This window comes from Macaca nemestrina, chromosome X (genome assembly GCF_043159975.1).
Source record: "Macaca nemestrina isolate mMacNem1 chromosome X, mMacNem.hap1, whole genome shotgun sequence".
In the NCBI taxonomy this organism is placed as follows: Eukaryota; Metazoa; Chordata; class Mammalia; order Primates; family Cercopithecidae; genus Macaca; species Macaca nemestrina.
In genome coordinates, this window is record NC_092145.1 from 46,664,301 (window position 1) to 46,690,369 (window position 26,069).

Consider the following 26,069-nt stretch of genomic DNA (forward strand, 5'->3'; position numbering starts at 1 on the left):
GACTCATATCTTGAATATATAAAGAACTGCTCTGAATCTATTTGAAAAAGGAGAGACAATTCAATAAAAAATGAACAAAAGTACTTGAGAAGAAACTTCAAAAAGATGCTATCCAAATGGCCAATAGTATAATAAAAAGGTGATTAATACTATTATTCATTAGGAATACATAAATTCAAATCTCAGTAAGATGCTTCCACATACTCATCAAAACAGATAAAATTAAGACCGACACTACCCAGTGATGGTGAGGACATGGGCAATTGGAGAACTGGACACTTCATACATTGCTGTTGAAACTAATTTACAAAACCACTTTGGAAAACTGTTTGGCAGCATCTACTAAAGTTCAATGTACACCTACCCTGTGATTCAGTATTTCTACTACTAAGTTTTTGTCTAAGAGAAATCAATACATATGTTTACCAAAAGACATGTAAAAGAATGTTAATAGTATTTTTAAAAATAATAGTCCCAAACTGGAAACAACCCAAAAGTCCATCAACAGGAGAATGTGTAATTGACTGTGGTACATTTTTCAATGTAATATTGCACAGCAATTATAAAGAAAAAACTACTGACACATGCAACAAAATAAATGAATCTTTTACATATAATGATGACTGAAAAAAGCCAGACACAAGGATCACTGTATGATTTCATTTATATGAATTTCAATAACATGCAAAACTAACTGATGGTAATAGAAGTCATAGTAGTAGTTACCTCAGGGTTGGGGAGCGTAGGGGCACGGGTAAACTTCATGGGATGAAGAAACTATTTTATATCTTGATACATATGGTAAATTCAAAGATATATATACTTAGGTAAAAACTCATCTATAGTCTTAAGTGTACTTTACTATATGTACGCTTCACTTCAATAAAAAGGAAAGATTCATTCATCCATGCCACTGTGTAATTCAAAAAACAAACGAAAAATACATTCAACCCTAAACAAGTAGGTACTATAATAATCTAGTTCAGGCTACATAATTGACTATAGTGCTTATCTCTTACTTGAATGACTCAATCCTTGTCATTTGAAGGAACTGTATGATTGTTCTACCAACCGCTACCAGCTGTGTGCCTGGGCATACCTTTCTAAGAGAATCAGCTGCAGGCGGAGGCTTGGAAGTATACATTATCACCTACAAAAATAGCAAGGCTTCTTAAGTGATTTGTGACTAGCAGTCAAAGATTGAAGAATGCTCCACCAAACAGTCTCTCTGTCCACAGGATGTTGTCCTGCTGAGTCAGTAATAATCATCCTCATTTTATATAGAAACAAATTTGGGCAAAGAAAAGGTAAAGAGAGAGTTTGAGATTATGTTGCTAGTCAGTATTCGATTGGGAAATAAAATATAAGTCTGCCAAATAAGAAGCTGCTCTGTGATACTGGTTGGAGTAGATAAGGAAGGAAAGAAGGAAGCATTTAAGAGAAGAAATTTTACCTGGGAATCCAGGAAGGCCTGGTTGTCCTTTTGCTCCAGGGGTTCCTGGTAATCCAGGCAAACCAGGATCTCCCACAGAACCTTTGATACCAGGGTTCCCTGGGTATCCAGGCAGACCAGGCTCACCCTGAAAACATGAATAAAAAGATAATATTGAAGTCTCTACATGGCTTAGATTGTATAAGAACATAACATTATTTATAGAGCTTTTATTATATGTCAGGCACTCCAGTAAGTACTTGATGTAAATTGCTTCATTTAATCATTACAACAATCCTGTGAGTTAGTCTTCATTATCTCCATTTATAAATGAGAAAACTGAATCTTGAGAAGCCAAGTGCCTAAGGTTTTTAACTGGGATTCGAACCAGACTACAATCAGCTATGTAGTCAATCAGACTACATAGTTCATACTATTCACACAGTATGTAGATGTATTATGCTAATTAATTCTCATTAATCCTTAACAACCCTATTAGAACAATACTGTTATTATCCCCATGTTATAGTGATGGAGCTAGTAAGTGGTGAAATCCGAATTTGGAGTCAAACAGTCTGACTTCAGAACCTGTGTTTACCATTCCTACTGTGCCATAATGCAATTCATTGCTTCCAGTACACATGTCAACCAAAAGCTATAGTAGGTTCTACTGAAAAAGGTGATTTTCACTGTAACATAAGGAAGTCTATCAATTCTTCAGTGGACATCTAAAATCCCATTTCTGGCTGAGTGTTGTGGCTCTAGCACTTTGGGGAGCTAAGGCTGGAGGATTGAGCCCAGGAGTTTAAGACCAGCCTGGGTAACAAAGGGAGACTCTGTCTCTATAAAAAATTAAAAGATCAGCTGGGTGCAGTGGTGCATGCCTGTAGTCCCAGCTACTCAGGAGGCTGAGGTAGGAGGATGGCTTGAGCCTAGGAGGTCAAGGCTATATTGAGCCGTGATCATGCCACTGCAGGCCAGCCTGGATGACAGAGTGAGACCCTTCCTCTTAACAAGAAAAGAAAAATCCCATTTCTTCCATGAAGCATTCCTGGACAAAGAGAGTTTACCCCAAGAGGTTAGGGTAGGTTCTAACTCTGTCATGTCTACAATGGCTTCATATATGCAAGTCTTAACTCCTTAATTACACTGAAAGTTTATTTTGGGTAAGAGATAATTCACATATGTATAACCATTTTTGCTCAATGAATATTTGCATTACATTTTTTTCCAATAGAGCCTTAGAAGAATTCATACCCACTTTCACAATTAAAACAAGTTTTTCCCAATAACAATGGCAACACATACCTTAACACTAAATCTCTACTGCAGGGCTTACTGCTTTGCTCATGAAGATCATGATCTTTACAATAAAGTGCTAGTGTTCAACATCACCTACTGAATGCTTCCTTCCTCACTTAGTACATACACTTGCAGGTGAGTCAGATCTATTTGTGACTCATGTTTCTGCATTATGGTAATAGCTTTTTAAACTAAAGTCTTTTTTTCCTTACATACTATTATTTTAAAAAATTAAGAATCTTGGGCTGGGAATATATATATTTTTTCTGAACCTTGTAAATCAAATATCTAGTTCATTTTGAGGCACATAATAGGTATACAATTAAATTTTGGATTGAATTGGTCCCATCTTAGATGTTTACATGGGAAACCTTTGAATAAACTATCATGATTCTTTTTGTTATTCGTGAACACATTAAATATATGTACCAAAATAAAAAAACAAGAAAAAAATTCCAATATTCTGCTAGTGGTAAATCTGAAAGGCAGAAGGCAAACTCTGGATTATTTATGATACTAAAGTACAATAAATTCTAAAAGTACAGAAATTCTTCCTTATGAATGGTTTTGCAATCCATGGTTTCTGTTACCTGTGTTGTGAAAATATTGAAAATTCCAGAAATAAATAACTTATAAGTTTTGAATTGCATGTCATTTTGAGTAGCATGATAAAATCTCATGTTGTCCCATTCCATCCCTCTTGAAACCTAAACTACTCCTTTGCCCAGCATATCCACACCATAAACACTACCTGTTTATGAGTCACTTAGTAGCTGTCTGTTACCAGATGGAAAAAAAACACACAGTACATAAAAGGTTAGGTATTATCCACAGGTTCAGGCATCCAATGGGGAGTCTTGGAATGTATCCCCCATGGTAAGGGGGGACTACTCTAAGCCCAATCTCTAAGTTCAGCCAGCACTTGCCCCCAAATACCGTTTCTGTAATCACTCTTATGGTCCTACTCCTTCAAACCAAGTACCTTTTAAAAATAAAGTAAATATTTTATTAGGGCTTCTGAAAAAAACACTGACATTCGCTAGCTTAAGTTTTATCTAGCCTTTTATTATTCACATACATGCAGGGAAAACAATGAGTTTCAAAAAAGGTAAGCAAGAAGAGATAAAGAAGACAGTGCTCAGAAAATCTATAAACTGGACACAAATCTTGCAAATCACTCTGGGAAAGGAAAATTCAAATCTACTTGCACTTCTAGATAGAAGCTATTTTAATGACTCGGACACACAGCTGCAAATATCTACATCTGTTCTAATGTCAAGCTTTGATATAATTCTGAAAATGAAATATCTCATACCTAATAAGTCACATTTACCATTGTGAAACTATCTAATGACTACAGTAACACTGAAAGACAAGCCTGAAACTGCTTTCAAGGTCACTGTGTTGTATCACGTAGAAAAAGGAGTCAATTTGATATCTTCTTTGTTGTTAAGATTCAAATTGTAATTTAATGGTATTTGGATCATAGCCAATCTCTACTATGTCTTAGTAACAGCATCTTCTCCTCCATTCCATACTATAACCTAAAATTCAGAATAAACTTTACAAAATAGAAGACATCTATTGGTAAGAAAGCTAAACACTTTTGTTCTTACACTCCATTGTAAAACTAAAGAAGCATTGCCACTGGGGGAAAAAAAAGACAACAAATGGAAAATATTTGAGGAGAAAGAGTAAATATCATATCTTGCTTTATGGCGAGAAGAATATTACAACAGTAGTCCATCACTTGGAAGTCATGGTCCCCATATAATTGTTAATGTTTTTACAACATTATCTGTAATTGGAGATTAAGGACCATGAATAAAACCATAAATAGGTTCTATTTTAGACCCAGAATATTAACAGAGGGAAATTTAAAAGTGCATGCAGAGATACTTTTTTAAAAACTTTGTTAATCTATATATAAAACCGCACATAATGCATACACACTTATGAGTCCGGATATATGCATATACCCATGATACCATCAGTACAATCAAAGTACTACACATATCCATCACCTCCAAAAATTTCTTCATGTTCTTGTGTGGGGGGGGGGGGGTTGTGGTAAGAGCACTTAACATGAAATCTATCCTCTTAACTTATTTTATTTTATTTTATTTTATTTTTTAATTTATTTATTATTATTATACTTTAAGTTGTAGTGTACATGTGCATAACGTGCAGGTTTGTAACATATGTATACTTGTGCCATGTTGGTGTGCTGCACCCATCAACTCATCATTTACATCAGGTATAACTCCCAATGCAATCCCTCCCCCCTACCCCCTCCCCATGATAGGCCCCTGTGTGTGATGTTCCCCTTCCTGAGTCCAAGTGATCTCATTGTTCAGTTCCCACCTATGAGTGAGAACATGCGGTGTTTGGTTTTCTGTTCTTGTGATAGTTTGCTAAGAATGATGGTTTCCAGCTGCATCCATGTCCCTACAAAGGACGCAAACTCATCCTTTTTGATGGCTGCATAGTATTCCATGGTGTATATGTGCCACATTTTCTTAATCCAATCTGTCACTGATGGACATTTGGGTTGATTCCAAGTCTTTGCTATTGTGAATAGTGCTGCAATAAACATACGTGTGCATGTGTCTTTATAGCAGCATAATTTATAATCCTTTGGGTATATACCCAGTAATGGGATGGCTGGGTCATATGGTACATCTAGTTCTAGATCCTTGAGGAAACGCCATACTGTTTTCCATAATGGTTGAACTAGTTTACAATCCCACCAACAGTGTAAAAGTGTTCCTATTTCTCCACATCCTCTCCAGCACCTGTTGTTTCCTGACTTTTTAATGATCGCCATTCTAACTGGTGTGAGATGGTATCTCATTGTGGTTTTGATTTGCATTTCTCTGATGGCCAGTGATGATGAGCATTTTTTCATGTGTCTGTTGGCTGTATGAATGTCTTCTTTTGAGAAATGTCTGTTCATATCCTTTGCCCACTTTTTGATGGGGTTGTTTGTTTTTTTTTTGTAAATTTGTTTGAGTTCTTTGTAGGTTCTGGATATTAGCCCTTTGTCAGATGAGTAGATTGCAAAAATTTTCTCCCATTCTGTAGGTTGCCTGTTCACTCTGATGGTAGTTTCTTTTGCTGTGCAGAAGCTCTTTAATTTAATGAGATCCCATTTGTCAATTTTGGCTTTTGCTGCTGTTGCTTTTGGTGTTTTAGACATGAAGTCTTTGCCCATGCCTATGTCCTGAATGGTACTATCTAGGTTTTCCTCTAGGATTTTTATGGTATTAGGTCTAACATTTAAGTCTCTAATCCATCTTGAATTCATTTTCGTATAAGGATTAAGGAAAGGATCCAGTTTCAGCTTTCTACTTATGGCTAGCCAATTTTCCCAGCACCATGTATTAAATAGGGAATCCTTTCCCCATTTCTTGTTTCTCTCAGGTTTGTCAAAGATCAGATGGCTGTAGATGTGTGGTATTATTTCTGAGGACTCTGTTCTGTTCCATTGGTCTATATCTCTGTTTTGGTACCAGTACCATGCTGTTTTGGTTACTGTAGCCTTGTAGTATAGTTTGAAGTCAGGTAGCGTGATGCCTCTAGCTTTGTTCTTTTGACTTAGGATTGTCTTGGAGATGTGGGCTCTTTTTTGGTTCCATATGAACTTTAAAGCAGTTTTTTCCAGTTCTGTGAAGAAACTCATTGGTAGCTTGATGGGGATGGCATTGAATCTATAAATTACCTTGGGCAGTATGGCCATTTTCACGATATTGATTCTTCCTATCCATGAGCATGGTATGTTCTTCCATTTGTTTGTGTCCTCTTTTATTTCACTGAGCAGTGGTTTGTAGTTCTCCTTGAAGAGGTCCTTTACATCCCTTGTAAGTTGGATTCCTAGGTATTTGATTCTCTTTGAAGCAATTGTGAATGGAAGTTCATTCCTGATTTGGCTCTCTGTTTGTCTGTTACTGGTGTATAAGAATGCTTGTGATTTTTGCACATTAATTTTGTATCCTGAGACTTTGCTGAAGTTGCTTATCAGCTTAAGGAGATTTTGGGCTGAGACAATGGGGTTTTCTAAATATACAATCATGTCATCTGCAAAGAGGGACAATTTGACTTCTTCTTTTCCTAACTGAATACCCTTGATTTCTTTCTCTTGCCTAATTGCCCTAGCCAGAACTTCCAACACTATGTTGAATAGGAGTGGTGAGAGAGGGCATCCCTGTCTTGTGCCAGTTTTCAAAGGGAATTTTTCCAGTTTTTGCCCATTCAGTATGATATTGGCTGTGGGTTTGTCATAAATAGCTCTTATTATTTTGAGGTACGTTCCATCAATACCAAATTTATTGAGCGTTTTTAGCATGAAGGGCTGTTGAATTTTGTCAAAAGCCTTTTCTGCATCAATTGAGATAATCATGTGGTTCTTGTCTTTGGTTCTGTTTATATGCTGGATTATGTTTATTGATTTGCGAATGTTGAACCAGCCTTGCATCCCAGGGATGAAGCCCACTTGATCATGGTGGATAAGCTTTTTGATGTGTTGCTGAATCCGGTTTGCCAGTATTTTATTGAGGATTTTTGCATCGATGTTCATCAGGGATATTGGTCTAAAATTCTCTTTTTTTGTTGTGTCTCTGCCAGGCTTTGGTATCAGGATGATGTTGGCCTCATAAAATGAGTTAGGGAGGATTCCCTCTTTTTCTATTGATTGGAATAGTTTCAGAAGGAATGGTACCAACTCCTCCTTGTACCTCTGGTAGAATTCAGCTGTGAATCCATCTGGTCCTGGACTTTTTTTGGTTGGTAGGCTATTAATTATTGCCTCAATTTCAGAGCCTGCTACTGGTCTATTCAGGGATTCAACTTCTTCCTGGTTTAGTCTTGGAAGAGTGTAAGTGTCCAGGAAATTATCCATTTCTTCTAGATTTTCCAGTTTATTTGCGTAGAGGTGTTTATAGTATTCTCTGATGGTAGTTTGTATTTCTGTGGGGTCGGTGGTGATATCCCCTTTATCATTTTTAATTGCGTCTATTTGATTCTTCTCTCTTTTCTTCTTTATTAGTCTTGCTAGTGGTCTGTCAATTTTGTTGATCTTTTCCAAAAACCAACTCCTGGATTCATTGATTTTTTGGAGAGTTTTTTGTGTCTCTATCTCCTTCAGTTCTGCTCTGATCTTAGTTATTTCTAGCCTTCTGCTAGCTTTCGAATGTGTTTGCTCTTGCTTCTCTAGTTCTTTTAATTGTGATGTTAGAGTGTCAATTTTAGATCTTTCCTGCTTTCTCTTGTGGGCATTTAGTGCTATAAATTTCCCTCTACACACTGCTTTAAATGTGTCCCAGAGATTCTGGTATGTTGTATCTTTGTTCTCATTGGTTTCAAAGAACATCTTTATTTCTGCCTTCATTTCGTTATGTACCCAGTAGTCATTCAGGAGCAGGTTGTTCAGTTTCCATGTAGTTGAGCGGTTTTGATTGAGTTTCTTAGTCCTGAATTCTAGTTTGATTGCACTGTGGTCTGAGAGACAGTTTGTTATAATTTCTGTTCTTGTACATTTGCTGAGGAGTGCTTTACTTCCAATTACGTGGTCGATTTTGGAGTAAGTACGATGTGGTGCTGAGAAGAATGTATATTCTGTTGATTTGGGGTGGAGAGTTCTATAGATGTCTATTAGGTCTGCTTGCTGCAGAGATGAGTTCAATTCCTGGATATCCTTGTTAACTTTCTGTCTCGTTGATCTGTCTAATGTTGACAGTGGAGTGTTGAAGTCTCCCATTATTATTGTATGGGAGTCTAAGTCTCTTTGTAAGTCTCTAAGGACTTGCTTTATGAATCTGGGTGCTCCTGTATTGGGTGCATATATATTTAGGATAGTTAGCTCTTCCTGTTGAATTGATCCCTTTACCATTATGTAATGGCCTTCTTTGTCTCTTTTGATCTTTGATGGTTTAAAGTCTGTTTTATCAGAGACTAGTATTGCAACCCCCGCTTTTTTTTGTTCTCCATTTGCTTGGTAAATCTGCCTCCATCCCTTTATTTTGAGCCTATGTATGTCTCTGCGTGTGAGATGGGTCTCCTGAATACAGCAGACTGATGGGTCTTGACTCTTTATCCAGTTTGCCAGTCTGTGTCTTTTAATTGGAGCATTTAGTCCATTTACATTTAAGGTTAAGATTGTTATGTGTGAACTTGATCCTGCCATTATGATATTAACTGGTTATTTTGCTCGTTAGTTGATGCAGTTTCTTCCTAGCCTCGATGGTCTTTACATTTTGGCATGTTTTTGCAATGGCTGGTACCGGTTGTTCCTTTCCATGTTTAGTGCTTCCTTCAGGGTCTCTTGTAAGGCAGGCCTAGTGGTGACAAAATCTCTAAGCATTTGCTTATCTCTAAAGGATTGTATTTCTCCTTCACTTATGAAACTTAGTTTGGCTGGATATGAAATTCTGGGTTTAAAATTCTTTTCTTTAAGAATGTTGAATATTGGCCCCCACTCTCTTCTGGCTTGGAGAGTTTCTGCCGAGAGATCTGCTGTGAGTCTGATGGGCTTCCCTTTGTGGGTAACCCGACCTTTCTCTCTGGCTGCCCTTAAGATTTTTTCCTTCATTTCAACTTTGGTGAATCTGGCAATTATGTGTCTTGGAGTTGCTCTTCTCGAGGAGTATCTTTGTGGCGTTCTCTGTATTTCCTGGATGTGAATGTTGGCCTGCCCTACTAGGTTGGGGAAGTTCTCCTGGATGATATCCTGAAGAGTGTTTTCCAACTTGGTTCCATTTTCCCCCTCACTTTCAGGCACCCCAATCAGACGTAGATTTGGTCTTTTTACATAATCCCATACTTCTTGCAGGCTTTGTTCATTTCTTTTTCTTCTTTTTTCTTTTGGTTTCTCTTCTCGCTTCATTTCATTCATTTGATCCTCAATCGCAGATACTCTTTCTTCCAGTTGATCGAGTCGGTTACTGAAGCTTGTGCATTTGTCACGTATTTCTCGTGTCATGGTTTTCATCTCTTTCATTTCGTTTATGACCTTCTCTGCATTAATTACTCTAGCCATCAATTCTTCCACTTTTTTTTCAAGATTTTTAGTTTCTTTGCACTGGGTACGTAATTCCTCCTTCAGCTCTGAGAAATTTGATGGACTGAAGCCTTCTTCTCTCATCTCGTCAAAGTCATTCTCCGTCCAGCTTTGATCCGTTGCTGGCGATGAGCTGCGCTCCTTTGCCGGGGGAGATGCGCTCTTATTTTTGGAATTTCCAGCTTTTCTGCCCTGCTTTTTCCCCATCTTTGTGGTTTTATCTGCCTCTGGTCTTTGATGATGGTGATGTACTGATGGGGTTTTGGTGTAGGTGTCCTTCCTGTTTGATAGTTTTCCTTCTAACAGTCAGGACCCTCAGCTGTAGGTCTGTTGGAGATTGCTTGAGGTCCACTCCAGACCCTGTTTGCCTGGGTATCAGCAGCAGAGGCTCAGTTGAAAATGCAGAAATCACCGGTCTTCTGTGTCGCTCGCGCTGGGAGTTGGAGACTGGAGCTGTTCCTATTCGGCCATCTTGCTCCCCCCCTTAACATATTTTAAGGTGAACAATACTGTACTGTTAACTGTAGGCACCATATTGTATAACAGATCTGTAAAACTTACTCATTGTGCATAACTGAAGCTTTAGATCCATTGAGCAACTATTAACATTTTAATTATCTAGAAAAGGAATTATACAGTAAGACCTTCAAATTTGCATGTTATTTAGTTCTTCCAAGTAGTGAAATATTAAGCTAACAGTAACAATCTGATAAATAATGGCTCAAGGATGCCTGAGCAGGCCAAAGCCACCACATGAAATTCAATAGCAGTATGTCTAAGGTAATGATGAACTTAGAGAAAAAGAATATGAACAAAACTTAAAAGACAATGAGCTCTATACTATCTTTTACCACCCAAGGTAGGCATAATAGCAAATTGCTCCAAACATCAGCCCAATGAGCCGACAAGTGGCTCAAAATATTAAAGAAATATTAAAGAAAAAATGATTCATAAATCATGCTATTCCATACTAGCACAGCATGTGTAGTTCTAGTAATCACAGCACATACAATTACTTAAAATGTGTCCAAAGTTAATTGTGAGGAAAATAACACCCATTTGTTCATCAAATCTCAAGATTCTAGAACTAAAAAACATCCTAAAATAAAGACAGTAATTTAAAGACAACTAAAAACATTACATGTTATTAGTAGAAACTTTGTAGATTTTCAATAATGTGCATTGTTTTAAAATAACTTTATTGAGATATAATTTATATACCATACAATTCATCCACTTAAAGTGTACAATTCAGTGTTTTCAGTATCTTCATAGGATTGTCCAACAATCATCACAATGTAATTTTAGAAAATTTTCCATTTCCCCCTAGAGGAAACTGTACACATTAGCAGTCATTCCTCATTCTCACTCCCTCCAAGCCCTAGCAAAACCTAATTTGCCTTCTCTTTATACAGATTTGCCTATTCTGGACATTTCATATAAATGAAACCATATGATACACGGTTATTTTGTGCCTTGCTTATTTCACTTAGCATAATGTTTTCAAGGTTCACCCATTTTACACCATGTATCAGTACGCCATTTTTTAAAATTGTCAAATGATATTCCATTGCATGGGATAGCACACTTTGGTTTTTGTTTGCTTGTTTTTTACATTTTTCCATAAGTTATTGGGGTACAGGTGGTATTTGGTTACATGAGTAAGTTCTTTAGTGGTGATTTGTGAGATTTTGGTGTACCCATCACCCAAGCAGTATACACTGCACCATATTTGTAGTCTTTTATCCCTTGCCCCTCCTCTCACCCTTCCTCACAAGTCCCCAAAGTCCACTGTATCATTCTTATTCCTTTGCATCCCCAAAGCTTAGCTCCCACACATCAGGGAGAACATACGATGTTTGGTTTTCCATTCCTGAATTACTTCATTAGAATGATAGTCTCCAATCTAATCCAGGTCGCTGCAAATGCTGTTAATTTTTTCCTTTTGATGGCTGAGTAGTATTCCATTGTATATATATATACCACAGTTTACCAGTTCTTTGATTGATGGGCATTTGGGTTGGTTCCATGATTTTGCAATTGCGAATTGTGTTACTATAAACATTCGTGTGCAAATATATATATTTTTTTGTATAATGACTTCTTTTCCTCTGAGTAGATACCCAATAGTGGGATTGCTGGATCAAATGGTAGTTCTACTTTCAGTTCTTTAAGAATCTCCACACTATTTTCCAGAGTAGCTGTACTAGTTTACATTCCCACCAGCAGTGTAGAAGTGTTCCCTGATCACCACATCCACACCAAGATCTACTGTTTTTTGATTTTTTGATTATGGCCATTCTTGCAGGAGTAAAGTGGTGTTGTATTGTGGTTTTGATTTGCAGTTCCCTGATCATTAGTGATGTTGAGCATTTTTTCATATGTTTGTTGGCCATTTGTATATCTTCTTTTGAGAATTGTCTATTCATGTCCTTAGCCCACTTTTTGATGGGATTCTTTGTTTGTTTTTTTTCTTACCGATTTGTTTGAGTTAGTTGTAGATTCTGGATATTAGTCCTTTGTCAGATGTGTAGATTGTGAAGATTTTCTCCCAGTCTGTGGGTTGTCTGTTTATTCTGCTGACTGCTCCTTTTGCTGTGCAAAAGCTCGTTAAATTAAGTCCCAATTATTTATCTTGTTTTTATTGCATTTGTTTTTGGGCTCTTGGTCATAAAATCCTTGCCTGAGCCAATGTCTAGAAGGATTTTTCCAATGATATCTTCTAGATTTTTTATAGTTTCAGGTCTTAGATTTAAGTCATTAATCCATCTTGAGTTGATTTTTGTATAAGGTGAGAGATGAGAATCCAGTTTCATTCTCCTACATGTGGCTAGTCAATTAACCCAGCACCATTTGTTGGAAAGGGTGTCATTTCCCCACTTTATGTTTTTGTTTGCTTTATCTAAGATCAGTTGGTTGTAAGTATTTTGGTTCATTTCTGGGTTGCCTATTCTGTTCCATTGGTCTATGTGCCTGTTTTTATACCAGTACCATGCTGTTTTGGTGACTACGGCCTTAACAGTATAGTTTGAACTCAGGTAGTGTGATGCCTCCAGATTTGTTCCTTTTGCTTAGTCTTGCTTTGGCTATGCGAGCACTTTTTTGGTTCCAAATGAAGTTTACCATTGTTTTTGTCTAATTCTGTGAAGAACAATGGTGGTATTTTGATGGGGATTGCGTCCAATTTGTAGACTCTTTTGGCAGTATGGTCATTTTCACAATACTGATTCTACCCATCCATGAGCATTGGATGTGTTTCCATTTGTTTGTGTCGTCTATGATTTCTTTCAGCAGTGTTTTGTAGTTTTCCTTGTAGAGCAGTCTTTCGCCTCCTTGGTTAGGTGTATTCCTAAGTATTTTATTTTATTTTATTTTTTGCAGCTATTGTAAAAGGGGTTGAGTTCTTGATTTGATTCTCTGCTTGGTCACTGTTGGTGTAAAGAAGAGCTACTGATTTGTGTATATTAATCTTGTATCCGGAAACTTTGTTGAATTCTTTTATCAGTTCTAGCAGCTTTCTGGAGGAGTATTTAGGGTTTTCAAGGTAAACTATCATATTGTCAGCAAACAGTGACAGTTTGACTTCCTCTTTACCGATTGGATGTCCTTTTTTTCTTTCTCTTGTCTGGTTGTTCTGGCTAGGACTTCCACTACTATGTTGAAGAGGAGTGGTGAGAGTGGGAATCCTTGTCTTGTTCCAGTTCTCAGATGGAATGCTTTCAACTTTTCCCCATTCGCTATTATGTTGGCTGTGGGTTTGTCATAGACAGCTTTTACTACATTGAGGTATGTCCCTTGTATGCCGATTTTGCTGAGAGTTTTAATCGTAAAGTGATGCTGAATTTTGTTGAATGTTTGTTCTGCATCTATAGAGATGATCATGTGACTTTTGTTTTTAATTCTGTTTATGCGGTATATCACATCTGTTGACTTACGTATGTTAAACCATCACTGCATCCTTGGTATGAAACCCATTTGATCATGGTGGATTATCTTTTTGATATGTTGTTGGATTCAGTTAACTGGTATTTTGTCAAGGATTTTAGCATCGATGTTAATCAAGGATATCGGTCTGCAGTTTTCTTTTTTGGTTTCGGTATTAGGCTGATGCTGGCCTCCTAAAATGAATTAGGGAGGGCTCCTTCTTTCTCTATCTTGTGGAATAGTGTCAAAAGTACTGGTACCAATTCTTCTTTGAATGTCTGGTAGAATTCTGTTGTGAATTCATCTGGTCCTAGACTTTTTTTGTTGGTAATTTTTTAATTACCATTTCAATCTTGCGGCTTGTTATTGGTATGTTCAGGGTATCTCTCATTCTTCCTGATTTAAGATGGGAGGGTTTTATTTTTCCAGGAATTCAGTCATCTCTCCTAGGTTTTGTAGTTTATGTGCATAAAGGTGTTCATAGTAGCCTTGAATAATATTTCAGTGGTGTCAGTTGTAATATCTCCTGTGTCATTTCTTCATGAGGTTCTTTGGATTTTCTCTCTTCTTTTCTTGGTTAATCTTGCTAATGGTCTATCAATTTTATTTATCTTTTCAAAGAACCAGCTATTTGTTTCATTTATCTTTTGTAATTTTTTTTGTTTGTTTCAATTTCATTTAGTTCTGATCTTGGTGATTTCCTTTCTTCTGCTGGGTTTGGGTTTGATTTGCTCTTGTTTCTCTAGTTCCTTGTGGTGTGACCTTAGAATGTCAGTTTGTGCTCTTTCAGTCTTTTTGATGTAGGCATTTAGGGCTAAGAACTTTCCTGTTTGCACCACCTTTGCTGTATCCCAAAGGTTTTGATCGGTTATATCATTATTATCTTTCAGTTCAAATAATTTTTCAATTTCCATCTTGATTTCGTTTTTGACCCAATGCTCATTTAGGAGCAGGTTTCTTTTCTTTTTCTTTTTCTTTTTTTTTCTTGAAGATGGAGTCTTGTTCTGTCACTCAGGCTGGAGTGCAGTGGCATAATCTCGGCTCACTGCAACCTCCGCCTCCCAGGTTCAAGCGATTCTCCTGCCTTGGCCTCCTGAGTAGCTGGGATTACAGGCACCTGCCACCATGCCCAGCTATTTTTTTGTATTTTTAGTAGACACAAGGTTTCACCATGTTGGCCAGGCTGGTCTCAAACTCCTGACCTCAGGTGATCCGCCCAAGTTGGCCTCTCAAAGTGCTGGGATTACAGGCATGAGCCACCATGCCCGGCCCAAGAGGAAGTCATTTAAAGTCCATGTATTTGCAGGTTCCTTTTGGATTTGATTTCCAGTTTTATTCCACTGTGGTCTGAGAGTGCTTGACATGATTTCAATTTTCTTCAATTTATTGAGGCTTGTTTTATGGCCTATCATATGGTCTATCTTGGAGAAAGTTCATGGACTTTTTGAATAGAATGTGTATTCTGTGGTTGTTGGATGGAATGTTCTGTATGTATCTGTTAAGTCCATTTGTTCCAAGGTATAGTTTAAATCTATTGTTTCTTTGTTGACTTTCTGTTTTGATGACCTGTCTAGTGTTGTCAGTGGAGGACTGAAGTCCCTCAATATTATTGTGTTGCTGTCTATCTCATTTCTTAGGTCCATTAGTAATTGTTTTATAAATTTGGGAGCTCCAGTGTTAGGTGCATATGTATTTAGGATTGTGATATTTTCCTGTTGGACAAGGCCCTTTAGAATTATATAATGTCCCTCTTTGCCTCTTTTAACTGTTGTTGCTATAGTTTATTTTGTCTGATATAACAATAGCTACTCTTGCTTGCTTTTGGTGTCTATTTGCATGAAAGGCTTTTTTTCCACCCCTTTACTTTAAGTTTATGTGAGTCCTTATGTGTTAGGTGAGTCTCCTGAAGGCAGCAGATCATTGGTTGGTGAGTTCTTATCCATTCTGCAGTTCTGTATCTTTTAAGTAGAGCATTTAGGCCATTTACACTCAATGTTAGTATTCAGATGTGAGGTACCATTGCATTCATCATGCTATTTGTTGCCTGTGTACCTTGGTATTTTTGGGGTTTTTATTTTGGCCTTTTAACCTGTAGTTTTGTTTTGTAGGTCCTGTGTGATCTATGCTTTAAAGAGGTTCTGTTTTGATGTGTTTCCAGGATTTGTTTCAAGTTTTAGAGCTCCTTCCCTCAGTTCTTGTTGTGGTGGCTTGGTAGTGGCGAATTCTCTCAACATTTGTTTGTGTGACAACGACTGTATCTTTCCTTAATATATGATGCTTAGTTTCACTGGATACAAAATTCTTGGCTGATAATTGTTTTGTTTGAGGAGGCTGAAGATAGGGCCCCAATCCCTTTGAGCTTGTAGGGTTTCTGCTGAGAATTCTGCTGCTGATCTGATAGGTTTTCCTTTATAGGTTACCTGGTGCTTTTGTCTCACAGCTCTTAAGATTCTTTCCTTCATCTTATCTTTAGATAACCTGATGACAATGTCCCTGGGCAATGATTGTTCTGTGATGAATTTCCCAGGTGTTATTTGTGCTTCTTGTATTTGAATGTTTAGGTCTCTAGCAAGGCTGGGGAAGTTTTCTTTAATTATTCCCCAAATATGTTTTCCAAACTTTTAGATTTATTTTCTTCCTCAGAAACACCAATTATTCTTAGGTTTGGTTGCTTAACATAATCCCAGACTTCTTGGAGGCTTTGTTTATATTTTCTTATTCTTTTTTCTTTGTCTTTGTTGGATTTGGGTTAATTTGAAGACCTTGTCTTTGAGCTCTGAATTTATTTCTTCTACTTGTTCAGTTCTATTGCTGAGACTTTCCAGAGCATTTTGCATTTCTATAAGTGTGTTCATTGTTTCCTGAAGTTTTGATTGTTTTTATTTATGCTATCTATTTCCTTGAATATTTCTCCCTTCACCTGTTGTATCATTTTTTGGATTTCCTTACACTGGCTTCACCTTTCTCTGGTGCCTCCCTGATTAGCTTAATAAGTAACCTCCTGAATTCTTTTTCAGGTAAATCAGGGATTTCTTCTTGGTTTGGGTCCATTATTGGTGAACTAGTGTGACTTTTTTTTGGGGGGGGGACGCAGGGTGTTAAAGAGCCTTGTTTTTTCATATTACCGGAGTTGTTTTTCTGGTTCCTTCTCATTTGGGTAGGCTCTGTAATAGGGTAGGTCTAGAGCTGAAGGCTGTTCAGATCTTTTTGTCCCATGGGATGTTCCCTTGATGTAGTGCTCTCCCCCTTTTCCTATGGATGTGGCTTTCTGTGAGTGGCACTGCAGTGACTGTTGTCTCTCTTCTTGGTTTAACCACCCAGAAAGTCTATCCAGCTCTCGGCTGGTACTGAGAATTGTCTGCACAAAGTCCTGTGATGTGAACCATCTATGGTCTCTCAGCCATGGGTATGAGAACCTGTTCCAGTGGAGCTGGCAGGGGGTGAAATGTGCTCTGTGAGGGTTCTTATCTTTGGTGGTTTAATGCTCTGTTTTGGGGCTGGTTGGCTAGAGCATCAGCTGTGGTAGTATGGAGAGGAACCAGAGGTAGGTGGGGTCCTAGAACTCTCAAGATTTTATGCCCTTTGTTTTCAGCTACTAGGGTGGATACAGAAGGCCCAACAGTTGGGGGCAGGGCTAGGGACCTCTGAGCTCAGACCTTCCTTGGGCAGGTGTTGTTGTGGCTGCTGTGGGGGATGGAGGTGAGGTTCCCAGGTCAATGGGGTTGTGTACCTAGGAGAATTATGGCTGCCTCTGCTGAGTCATGCAGGTTGTCAGAGAAGTGGGTGAAAACCAGCAGTCACAGGCCTCACCCAGCTCCCACACACATCAAAGGACAGATCTTACTACCACTGTGCCCCTATTAACAGCCCCAAGTCTGTTTCCAGGTGGTGGGTGAGCAGGGCTTGAGAACTTGCCCCAGGCAACCTGCCTCCAAGTTGCAAAAGAAAAGGGCTTGGTTTTTCCCCCATCTGTGGAGTCTGCACACTGGATTCATGCCCTCCCCCGAGTTCTGGCCAGGAGGCTTCTCACTGGTTCAAATTGTTACAAAGTTCAGCTGGAGGCTTCCTTCTCCCTATGGTGCTTTCCTCCACTCCTCTGACTGCCCTCCCGATGGATCCCTGTGGTGCCAGGCAGGAATGGCCTGCTTGGTGACCCAGCAAGCTCCCAGGGCCTTTCCTGCTACTTCCTTTACCCCTGTATTTCACTCGGCTCTCTAAATGGACTCAGCTCCAGGTGAGGTCAGAAACTTCTCCCATGAACAGACCTCCAGTTTCTCCAGTTGGGGTGTGTATTTGGGAGAGAAGGATCTCTACTTTCCACTTCTGTATTTGGGGCACTCACAGTATTTGGGGTGTCTCCCGGGTCCTGCAAGAGAAGTCCACTTCCTTCAGAGGGGCTGCGCATCCTCTTGTGATTACTGGTTTGTTGTTGCAGTTGATCTGGAACTAAATTCACAATGCATGCCTCTGTATGCTGCTCTGTCTGTCCAAGTTGGAGCTGCGATCTAGTCCTGTCTCCTGTCCACCATGATGATCCTCACTCTCCTCAATTTTCTCTGGGATAGCACACTTTGTTTAGCCATTCTTGTATTTTGAGTTTTCTTCACTTTTTGGCTGCTGTGAACATTCATGTACAAGTTTCTGTGCAGAAATACAGCTTCATTTCTCTTGGGAAAATACCTAGGAGTGGAATTGCTGTGTCATATAACTCTTTATTTAACTTTCTGAGGCACTGTCAAATATTTTTTCACAGAAGCTGCATCATTTTACATTACCACTGGCAATGCAAAAGGGTTCCAATTTCTTCACATCCTTGCCAACATTTGTTATTTTCTCTCTTTATTATGCCTACTCAAGTAAGTGTGAAGTGGTATCTCCATGTGGTTTTCTTTTGCATTTTCATAATGACTAATGAGGTTAAACACCTTTTCATGTACATATTGGCCATTTGTACATCTTTCTTGGAGAAATAGCTATTCAATTCCTTTGTTCATTTTTTCACTTAAAAATATTTTATTTTTAACTGATAAAAACTATATACATTTATAGAGTATAATGTGATGCTATGATACATATATACATTGTGAAATGATTAAATCAAGCTAATTAATATTTTCATTTTGTGTGGCTTTTTATTGTATCAAAATATACAAAACATAAATCTTACCTTTTAAATTATTTTTAAGGGTATAGTTCTGTGGCATAAACAACATTCACACTGTTTTGCAACCATCACCACCATACATCTCCAGAATTTTTTTTATCATCCCAAACTGAAACCTTATACTTATATCCACGATGAAATTAGTTACCACATCTAGCACTTCACCTAGTTACAGTTTTTTTTTTTTTTTTTCAGTGTGTGGTGAAAGCAATTAAGATCTACTCTCAACAAATTTCAAGTATACAACACCATATTTTAAACTATAGTGCCCATGCTGTACCTTTGATCCCTAGAGTTTATTCATCTTATAACTAACCAAATGTTTGTACCCTTTGGCCAATGTCTCTTTATTTTCCCCTCCCCCAAACCTAAGCAATTACCATTCTACTTTCTGTCTGTATGAAATTGACTGTTCTAGGTACCTCATATAACTCGGGTCACGTAATATTTGTCTTTTTATAACTGGCTTATTTCACTTAGCATAACGGCTTCAAAGTTAATCCATGTTGTAGTATGTATCAGAATATTATTCCATTTTAAGGTCAAATAATATCTATTCTATGTGCATACCACATTTTATTACACATTCCTCTATTAATGGACATTTGGGATGCTTCCACCTTTTGACTTGTGAATGATGTTGCTGTAAGCATGGCTACAAAAACATCTGTTTAGGCCCCATTTTTGTTTTCAGTTGTGTTAGATATATCTCCAGAAGTGAAATCGCTAGATCATATGATAATTCTGTGTTTAAATTTTTGAAGAACTGCCATACTGTTTTTCATAGTGGCTGCACAATTTTACATTCCTACTAGCAATACACAAGAGTTCCAACTTCTCCAGATCCTCACCGACACTTGTTATTTACTGTTTTTTATATAATAGCCTTCTTAATGGCTATGAAGTGTTATCTCACTGTGGAATTGATTTGTATTTCCCTAATGATTAGTGATGTTAACCATCTTCTAATGTACTAATTTGCCATTTGTATAGCATCTTTGGAGAAAGGTCTATTCAAGTCATTTGCTTATTTCTGAATTGGGTTGTTTGATGGCTTTTGTTATAGACTTGTAAGAGTTCTTTTTAAAATTCTGGAAATTAATCTTTTCACCAGATATACAATTTACAAACATTTTCTTCCATCCCATGAGTTGCCTTTTCACTCTATTAGTAGTGTTCTTGGATGCACGAGTTTATAATTTTGATGTTGTCCAATTTATCTGTTTTTTTTTTGTTGTTGCCTGTGATTTCGGTGTCATATCCAATAAATCATTGAAAAAAATCTAAAATCATGAGGCATGTTGCCCCATGTTTTTTTCTAAGAGTTTTATAGTTTTAGGTCTTACATTTAGGTCTTCAATGCTTTTTGAATTAATTTTATATATGATGTAAGGAAAGGGTTCAACTTCATTCTTCTGCATATGGACATTCATTTTACCCAGCACCCATTTGTTGAACACCTTTCCCCATTGAGCACCCTTGTCAAAGACCATTCAACTACAAATCAGAGATTTTATCTCTGGTCTCCCTATTACATTGGTCCATTTGCTATCTTTATGTCAGCACCACATTGCTTTGATTACTGTAACTTTGTAAAATGTTTTGAAATAAAACATTATTCAGCTGCTGTGAAAAAATATTTGACAGTGCCTCAACAAGTTAAATAAAGAGTTATCATATGACTCAGCAATTCCAATCCTAGGTATTTTACCAAGAGGAATGAAGCTGTATTTCTGCACAGAAACACTTCATTCTGTTAGTGTGATAATGTATTATACTAATGATTTTTGTATGTTGAACTGTCCTTGCATCCCAGGAATAAATCTCTCTTGACCATGGCATATAATCCTTTTAATATGCCATTGAATTCAGTATGCTAGTATTTTGTTAAGGATTTTCTGCATCAATATTCATAAGGGATTTTGGTCTGTAGCTTTCTTTTATTGTAGTGTCTTTGTCTGGATTTGGTATCAGGGTAATCCAGGCATAATATAATGAGTTTGGAAGTGTTCCTTCCTCTTCAATTTTTTGGAAGACCTTGAAAACAAATGCTGTTAATCCTTCTTTAATTGCTTGGAAAATATTTGGGAGGCTGAAGATCACTCGAGCCCACAAGGAAAAGGCTGCAATGAGCCATAACTGCACCACTGCCCTCCGTCCAGTATGGGCAAAATAGTGAGACCCTGTCCCCCCCCAAAAAAAAAAAAAAAAAATGATTGGTAGAATTCACCAGTGTAGCCATCTGGTCCTGAGCTTTTCTTTATTGGAAGGTTTTTGATTACTGAGTCAATCTTCTTACTCAATTTAGGTCTATTCATATAATCTACTTCTATGATTCAGTCTTGGTAGATTCTGCCTTTTTAGGAATTTGCACATTGCATCCAGGTTATCTAATTTGTTAGCAAACACCTGTTTATAGCAGTCTCATATATTTTTAGTTCTGTAAGATTGGTAGTAAAGTCTCCTCTTTTATTTCTGATTTTAGTTATTTGAGTCTTCTTTCTTTTTCTCTTAGTCAAGTTAACTAAAACTTTTTCTATTTTATTATCTTTTTGAAGAAACAACTTTTAGTTTTGTTGACTTCATCTGTGATTTTTTAGTTCTGTATTTTATTTATATGTCTGCTCTAATCTTTATTATTTCTTTCTTTCTGCTAGTTTTGGATTTAGTTTTTCTTTTTCTAGTTCTTTAAGATGTAAAGTTACGTTTTTTATTTGAGATGTTTCTTCTCTAATGTAAGTATTTACAGCTATTAATGTCCCATTTAGTTGCTTTCACTGCATCCTGTAAGTTTTGGTATGTTGTGGTTTCATCTTCATTTGTCTCATTATATTTTCTGCCAGACTTGGTGGCTCATGCCTGTAATCCCAGCACTTTGGGAGGCCAAGGAGGGTGGATTGCTTGAGGTCAGGAGTTCAAGACCACCTGGCCAACATGGCAAAACCCCATCTCTACAAAAAATTAGCTGAGCATGGTGGTGTGTATCTGTAATCCCAGCTACTCAGGAGGCTGAGGCATGAGAATTGCTTGAGCCTGGAAGGCAGAGGTTGCAGTGAGCCACAATCACGCCACTGCATTCCAACCTGGGTAACAGAATAAGATTCCGTCAAAAAAAAAAAAAAAAAAAAAAAAGACAAGACATTCTATTTTCTAATTACCCTTGTGATTTCTTCTTTGCCTCACTGGTTAAGAGCATCTTGTTTAATTTAAACACATTTGTAGATTTTCCAGTTTACTTTCTGCCATTGATTTCTAATTTCACTCTATCATGATTAAAAAATACATGCTGTGTGGTTTTAATCTTTTTAAGTGTATGAAGACTTATTTTGTGGCCTAATATATTGTCTATTCTGGAGAATGTTCCATGTGCAGTTGCAAAAATGTATATTCTGCATTTTTCTTGGATAGAATATTTTGTATATGTTTGTTAGGTTCAATTCACTTTGTGCACTTTTAAAAACTGAGTTATTTGCTTTCTGTTGAATTATAAGAATTCTTTATATATTCTTTATACAAATCCTTTATCTCGTATATGATTTGCAAATATTTTCTTTCATCTTGTGTGCTGTCTTTTCACTTTCTTGATGGTATCATTTGCAGCAGAAAACATATTAAATTTTAATATAGCCCGATTTATTTTTTCTTTAGTTGCTTATGCTTTTAGTGTCATAGCTAAGAAACCATTACCTAATGAATTTTAATATAGCCCAATTTATTTTTCCTTTAGTTTGTGCTTTTAGTGTCATCGCTAAGAAACCATTACCTAATGCAAAGTCACAAGAATTTAGTCATTTTTTTATCCTAATATGTTTATGGTTTAGCTCTTATATTTAGGTCAGTAATACAGTTGGAGTTAATATTTGTATACAGTATGAGATAGGGGTCCAGATTCATTCTTTTGCAGATAGGTATCCTTTTTTCCCAGAATTATTTGATTTTTGTTTTGTTTCTTATTTTAGATCCAGGGGTTACGTATGCAGGTGTGTTACATGGGTATATTATGTGATGTTGATGTTTGGGCTTCTAATGTTCCCATTGCCCAAGTAGTGAACATAGTACTCAATAGGTTTGTCGACACTTCCCCCACTCCCTACCCCTTTTTGGAATACCTAGAATTAATTGTTCCCTTCTTTGTGTCCATGTATACCCAATGCTTACCTCCAAACTTTAAGTGAGAACATGTGCTATTTGGTTTCCTGCTTCTGCATTAATTTGCTTAGGATAGTGGCCTCCAGCTGCATCCATGTTCCAGCATCATTTGTTGAAAAGACTATTTTTAACCCCCTTTAAATTGTTTTGGTACCTATGTTGAAAATCAGTTGACCAAAAATGTATGGGTATTTCTGGACTCTATCTATTCCATCAATCTCTATGTCTATCCAGTGCTGGTATCATAGTTGTAGTAAGTTTTGAAATCCAGAAGAGTGAGTCCTCCAAATCTGTTCTTTTCAAGATTTCTTTAACTATTCTGGGTTCCTTGCACTTCCATATGAATTTTAGGATACACTTGTCAATTTCAGCATAAAAGCCATCTGGGATTATGAAAGGGATGAATCTGTAGTATGATTAGATTTTAAAAAGGAGTGATGAAGGTTAGAATCATTACACTATATTAAAAGAACATTACAGATTCGTATAGTTCCATAGAGTCATTATATTTTAGAATTCCAGAAATTTTAGACACCATCTACTCCAGCCCTTTCATTTTAGATGAAAAGAAATACTATAATTTGAACAGTGTCTCCCTTCTTCTCATATAACTTACAATACAGAGCACACATCTTTTCTATGCCTTGGCACAGAAATTGTCTCACTGTTTCTAAACTGAGATCAGCTTCCGGCACGTTAACCTTTATACTTTCAAACTTGTAAAATATCTCCAAGTGTTCCTTTAATGTGAAATTTGTGATGGCAACACTTCCTCTGTGACATCTTCATCCTTTCCATCAGTGCTCCTTTCCTAATTTATGTTGATAAGTTTGCCTTCACTAAGTTCCTTCCTGCATATCTAGAGCCTCTCAAATGGTGGCAGTGTCTACATTTCTATGGTTGGCTATTTCTTCTATAACCCCATTTACTTTAGATTCAAACCTTACTTCCAGTGTTATCACTTTCCTTTTTTTTTTTTTTTTTTTTTTTTGCTGCAGTTTCTTCTTTGTTGGCTAATTTTCTCTTTTGATTATCCATTTTTGTAAAATGTCACATTGGTTTACCACTGGGAGACAAGGAGGTGACACAACTAAATGCTTTACTGTCAGTGCATAAACTGAACAGATGCATGGTTACTAATTAGTGACAGAATTTGAAAGAAGTGAAATTACTGTCCACTGATTGTAATGCACATCTGTTATTTAGATGGTGATTTATAAATGGAAGAGCTAATATATCATAGCAACTAAAATTTAAACAATGCTGTTGTGGATTGGTGTTAAGTAATGATAACTGAAATTTGTGCATATCAGAACTGTGCAAAGCAAAGATCACCTGTACCTAATAGAACTGAGCTAAAAAATCTTATTTTTTCAACATGTCACTATTTTAAGGTATAATAATACCATCTGAAAGAAACAACAGCCTACTTTACAATATTTCTACAATATCATCTTTGTTAAGTTTCCAAATTTAGTGTAAAATTCGCTTACTGAAATATACTTGTAGGTCACACAGAAAAACTAAAAGCTAACCTCTCGCTTGTAGAGTTGAATATACTTTGGACATTTACCAATTAAACCATATTTTTCTGCTACCATCCATTAAAAATCTAGAGACAATTTATTATGATAATTTTGGTTCCATTCGTAAAATGTTAAAATTCACTCATTCCAGAAAAAAAATTCATGAACAAATTTGGAAAAAAAAATTTAAATAGAATTTTATACCAGTGAGTAAAGAATTGAGTTTGTAACAAATGAGGCTCAGTCAACTGGATATTTATTAGGGGAAAAAAATAAAGTTAGTTTCTCACCTGACACAACACACAGAAAAATTCAGATGCATTAAAATGCAAATGTATAGAATAAAACCATGAAAATCCTGTAAGAAATATATAAATCTATTTTTCTAATCTCAGGATGTAGAAGTCTTCATAAGTAGAAGATTTTTTTTTTCCAAAAAATCCTAAAATCTATGTGACAGGCCTCAAACCTTCCTTACCTCTTCCTCCCTCTCCCTCTCAATTGATGAATTTCCTGTCTCAACAACAAAATATAAACAATCAGAAAACTATGATCCTGAGACTTTGCTGAAGTTGCTTATCAGATTAAGGAGATTTTGGGCCGAGATGATGGGGTTTTCTAAATAAACAATCAGGTCATCTGCAAACAGGAACAATTTGACTTCCTCTTTTCCTAACTGAACACCCTTTATTTCTTTCTCTTGCCTAATTGCCCTGGCCAGAACTTCCAACACTATGTGGAATAGGAGTGGTGAGAGAGGGCATCCCTGTCTTGTGCTAGTTTTCAAAGGGAATTCTTACAGTTTTTGCCCATTCAGTATGATATTGGCTCTGGATTTGTCATAAATAGCTCTTATTATTTTGAGATACGTTCCATCAATTCCTAGTTTATTGGCAGTTTTTAGCATGAAGGGCTGTTGAATGTTGTCAAAGGCCTCTTCTGCATCTATTAAGATAATCATGTGGTTTTTGTCTTTGGTTCTGTTTATATGATGGATTACGTTTATTTATTTGCGTATGTTGAACCAGCCTTGCATCCCAGGGGTGAAGCCAACTTGATCTTGGTGCATAAGCTTTTCGATGTGCTGCTGGATTCGGTTTGCCAGTATTTTACTGAGGATTTTCGCATCGATGTTCATCAGGGATATTGGTCTAAAATTCTCTTTTGTTTGTTGTGTCTCTGCCAGGCTTTTATATCAGGATGATGCTGGCCTCAAAAAATGAGTTTGGGAGGATTCCCCCTTTTTCTATTGATTGGAATAGTTTCAGAAGGAATGGTACCAGCTCCTGTTTGTACTTCTGGTAGAATTCGGTTGTGAAACCATCTGGTCCTGGACTTTTTTTTGGTTGGCAGGCTATTAATTATTGACTTAATGTCAGAGCCTATTATTGGTCTATTCCTCAAGGATCTAGAACTAGAAATACCATTTGACCCAGCCATCCCATTACCTGGTATATACCCAAAGGATTATAAATCATGCTGCTATAAAGACACATGCACACGTATGTTTATTGTGGC

General features: G+C 37.0%; 1 protein-coding gene across 3 annotated transcripts in view; it reads right to left on the reverse strand.

Moving 5' to 3' along the window:
- LOC105490456 (collagen type IV alpha 5 chain) overlaps window positions 1–26,069 on the reverse strand; it is a 271,513-nt gene that overhangs the window by 47,896 nt on the left and 197,548 nt on the right. For all 3 annotated transcript variants that reach the window (XR_011618460.1, XM_011756104.3, XM_024795626.2), the window contains one exon: window positions 1,454–1,580. Coding sequence is in view for 2 of the 3 variants with exons in the window: in XM_011756104.3 (XP_011754406.2) it covers window positions 1,454–1,580 (127 nt within the window). In the remaining variant the exon portion in view is untranslated. The remainder of the gene's footprint in view (window positions 1–1,453; window positions 1,581–26,069) is intronic.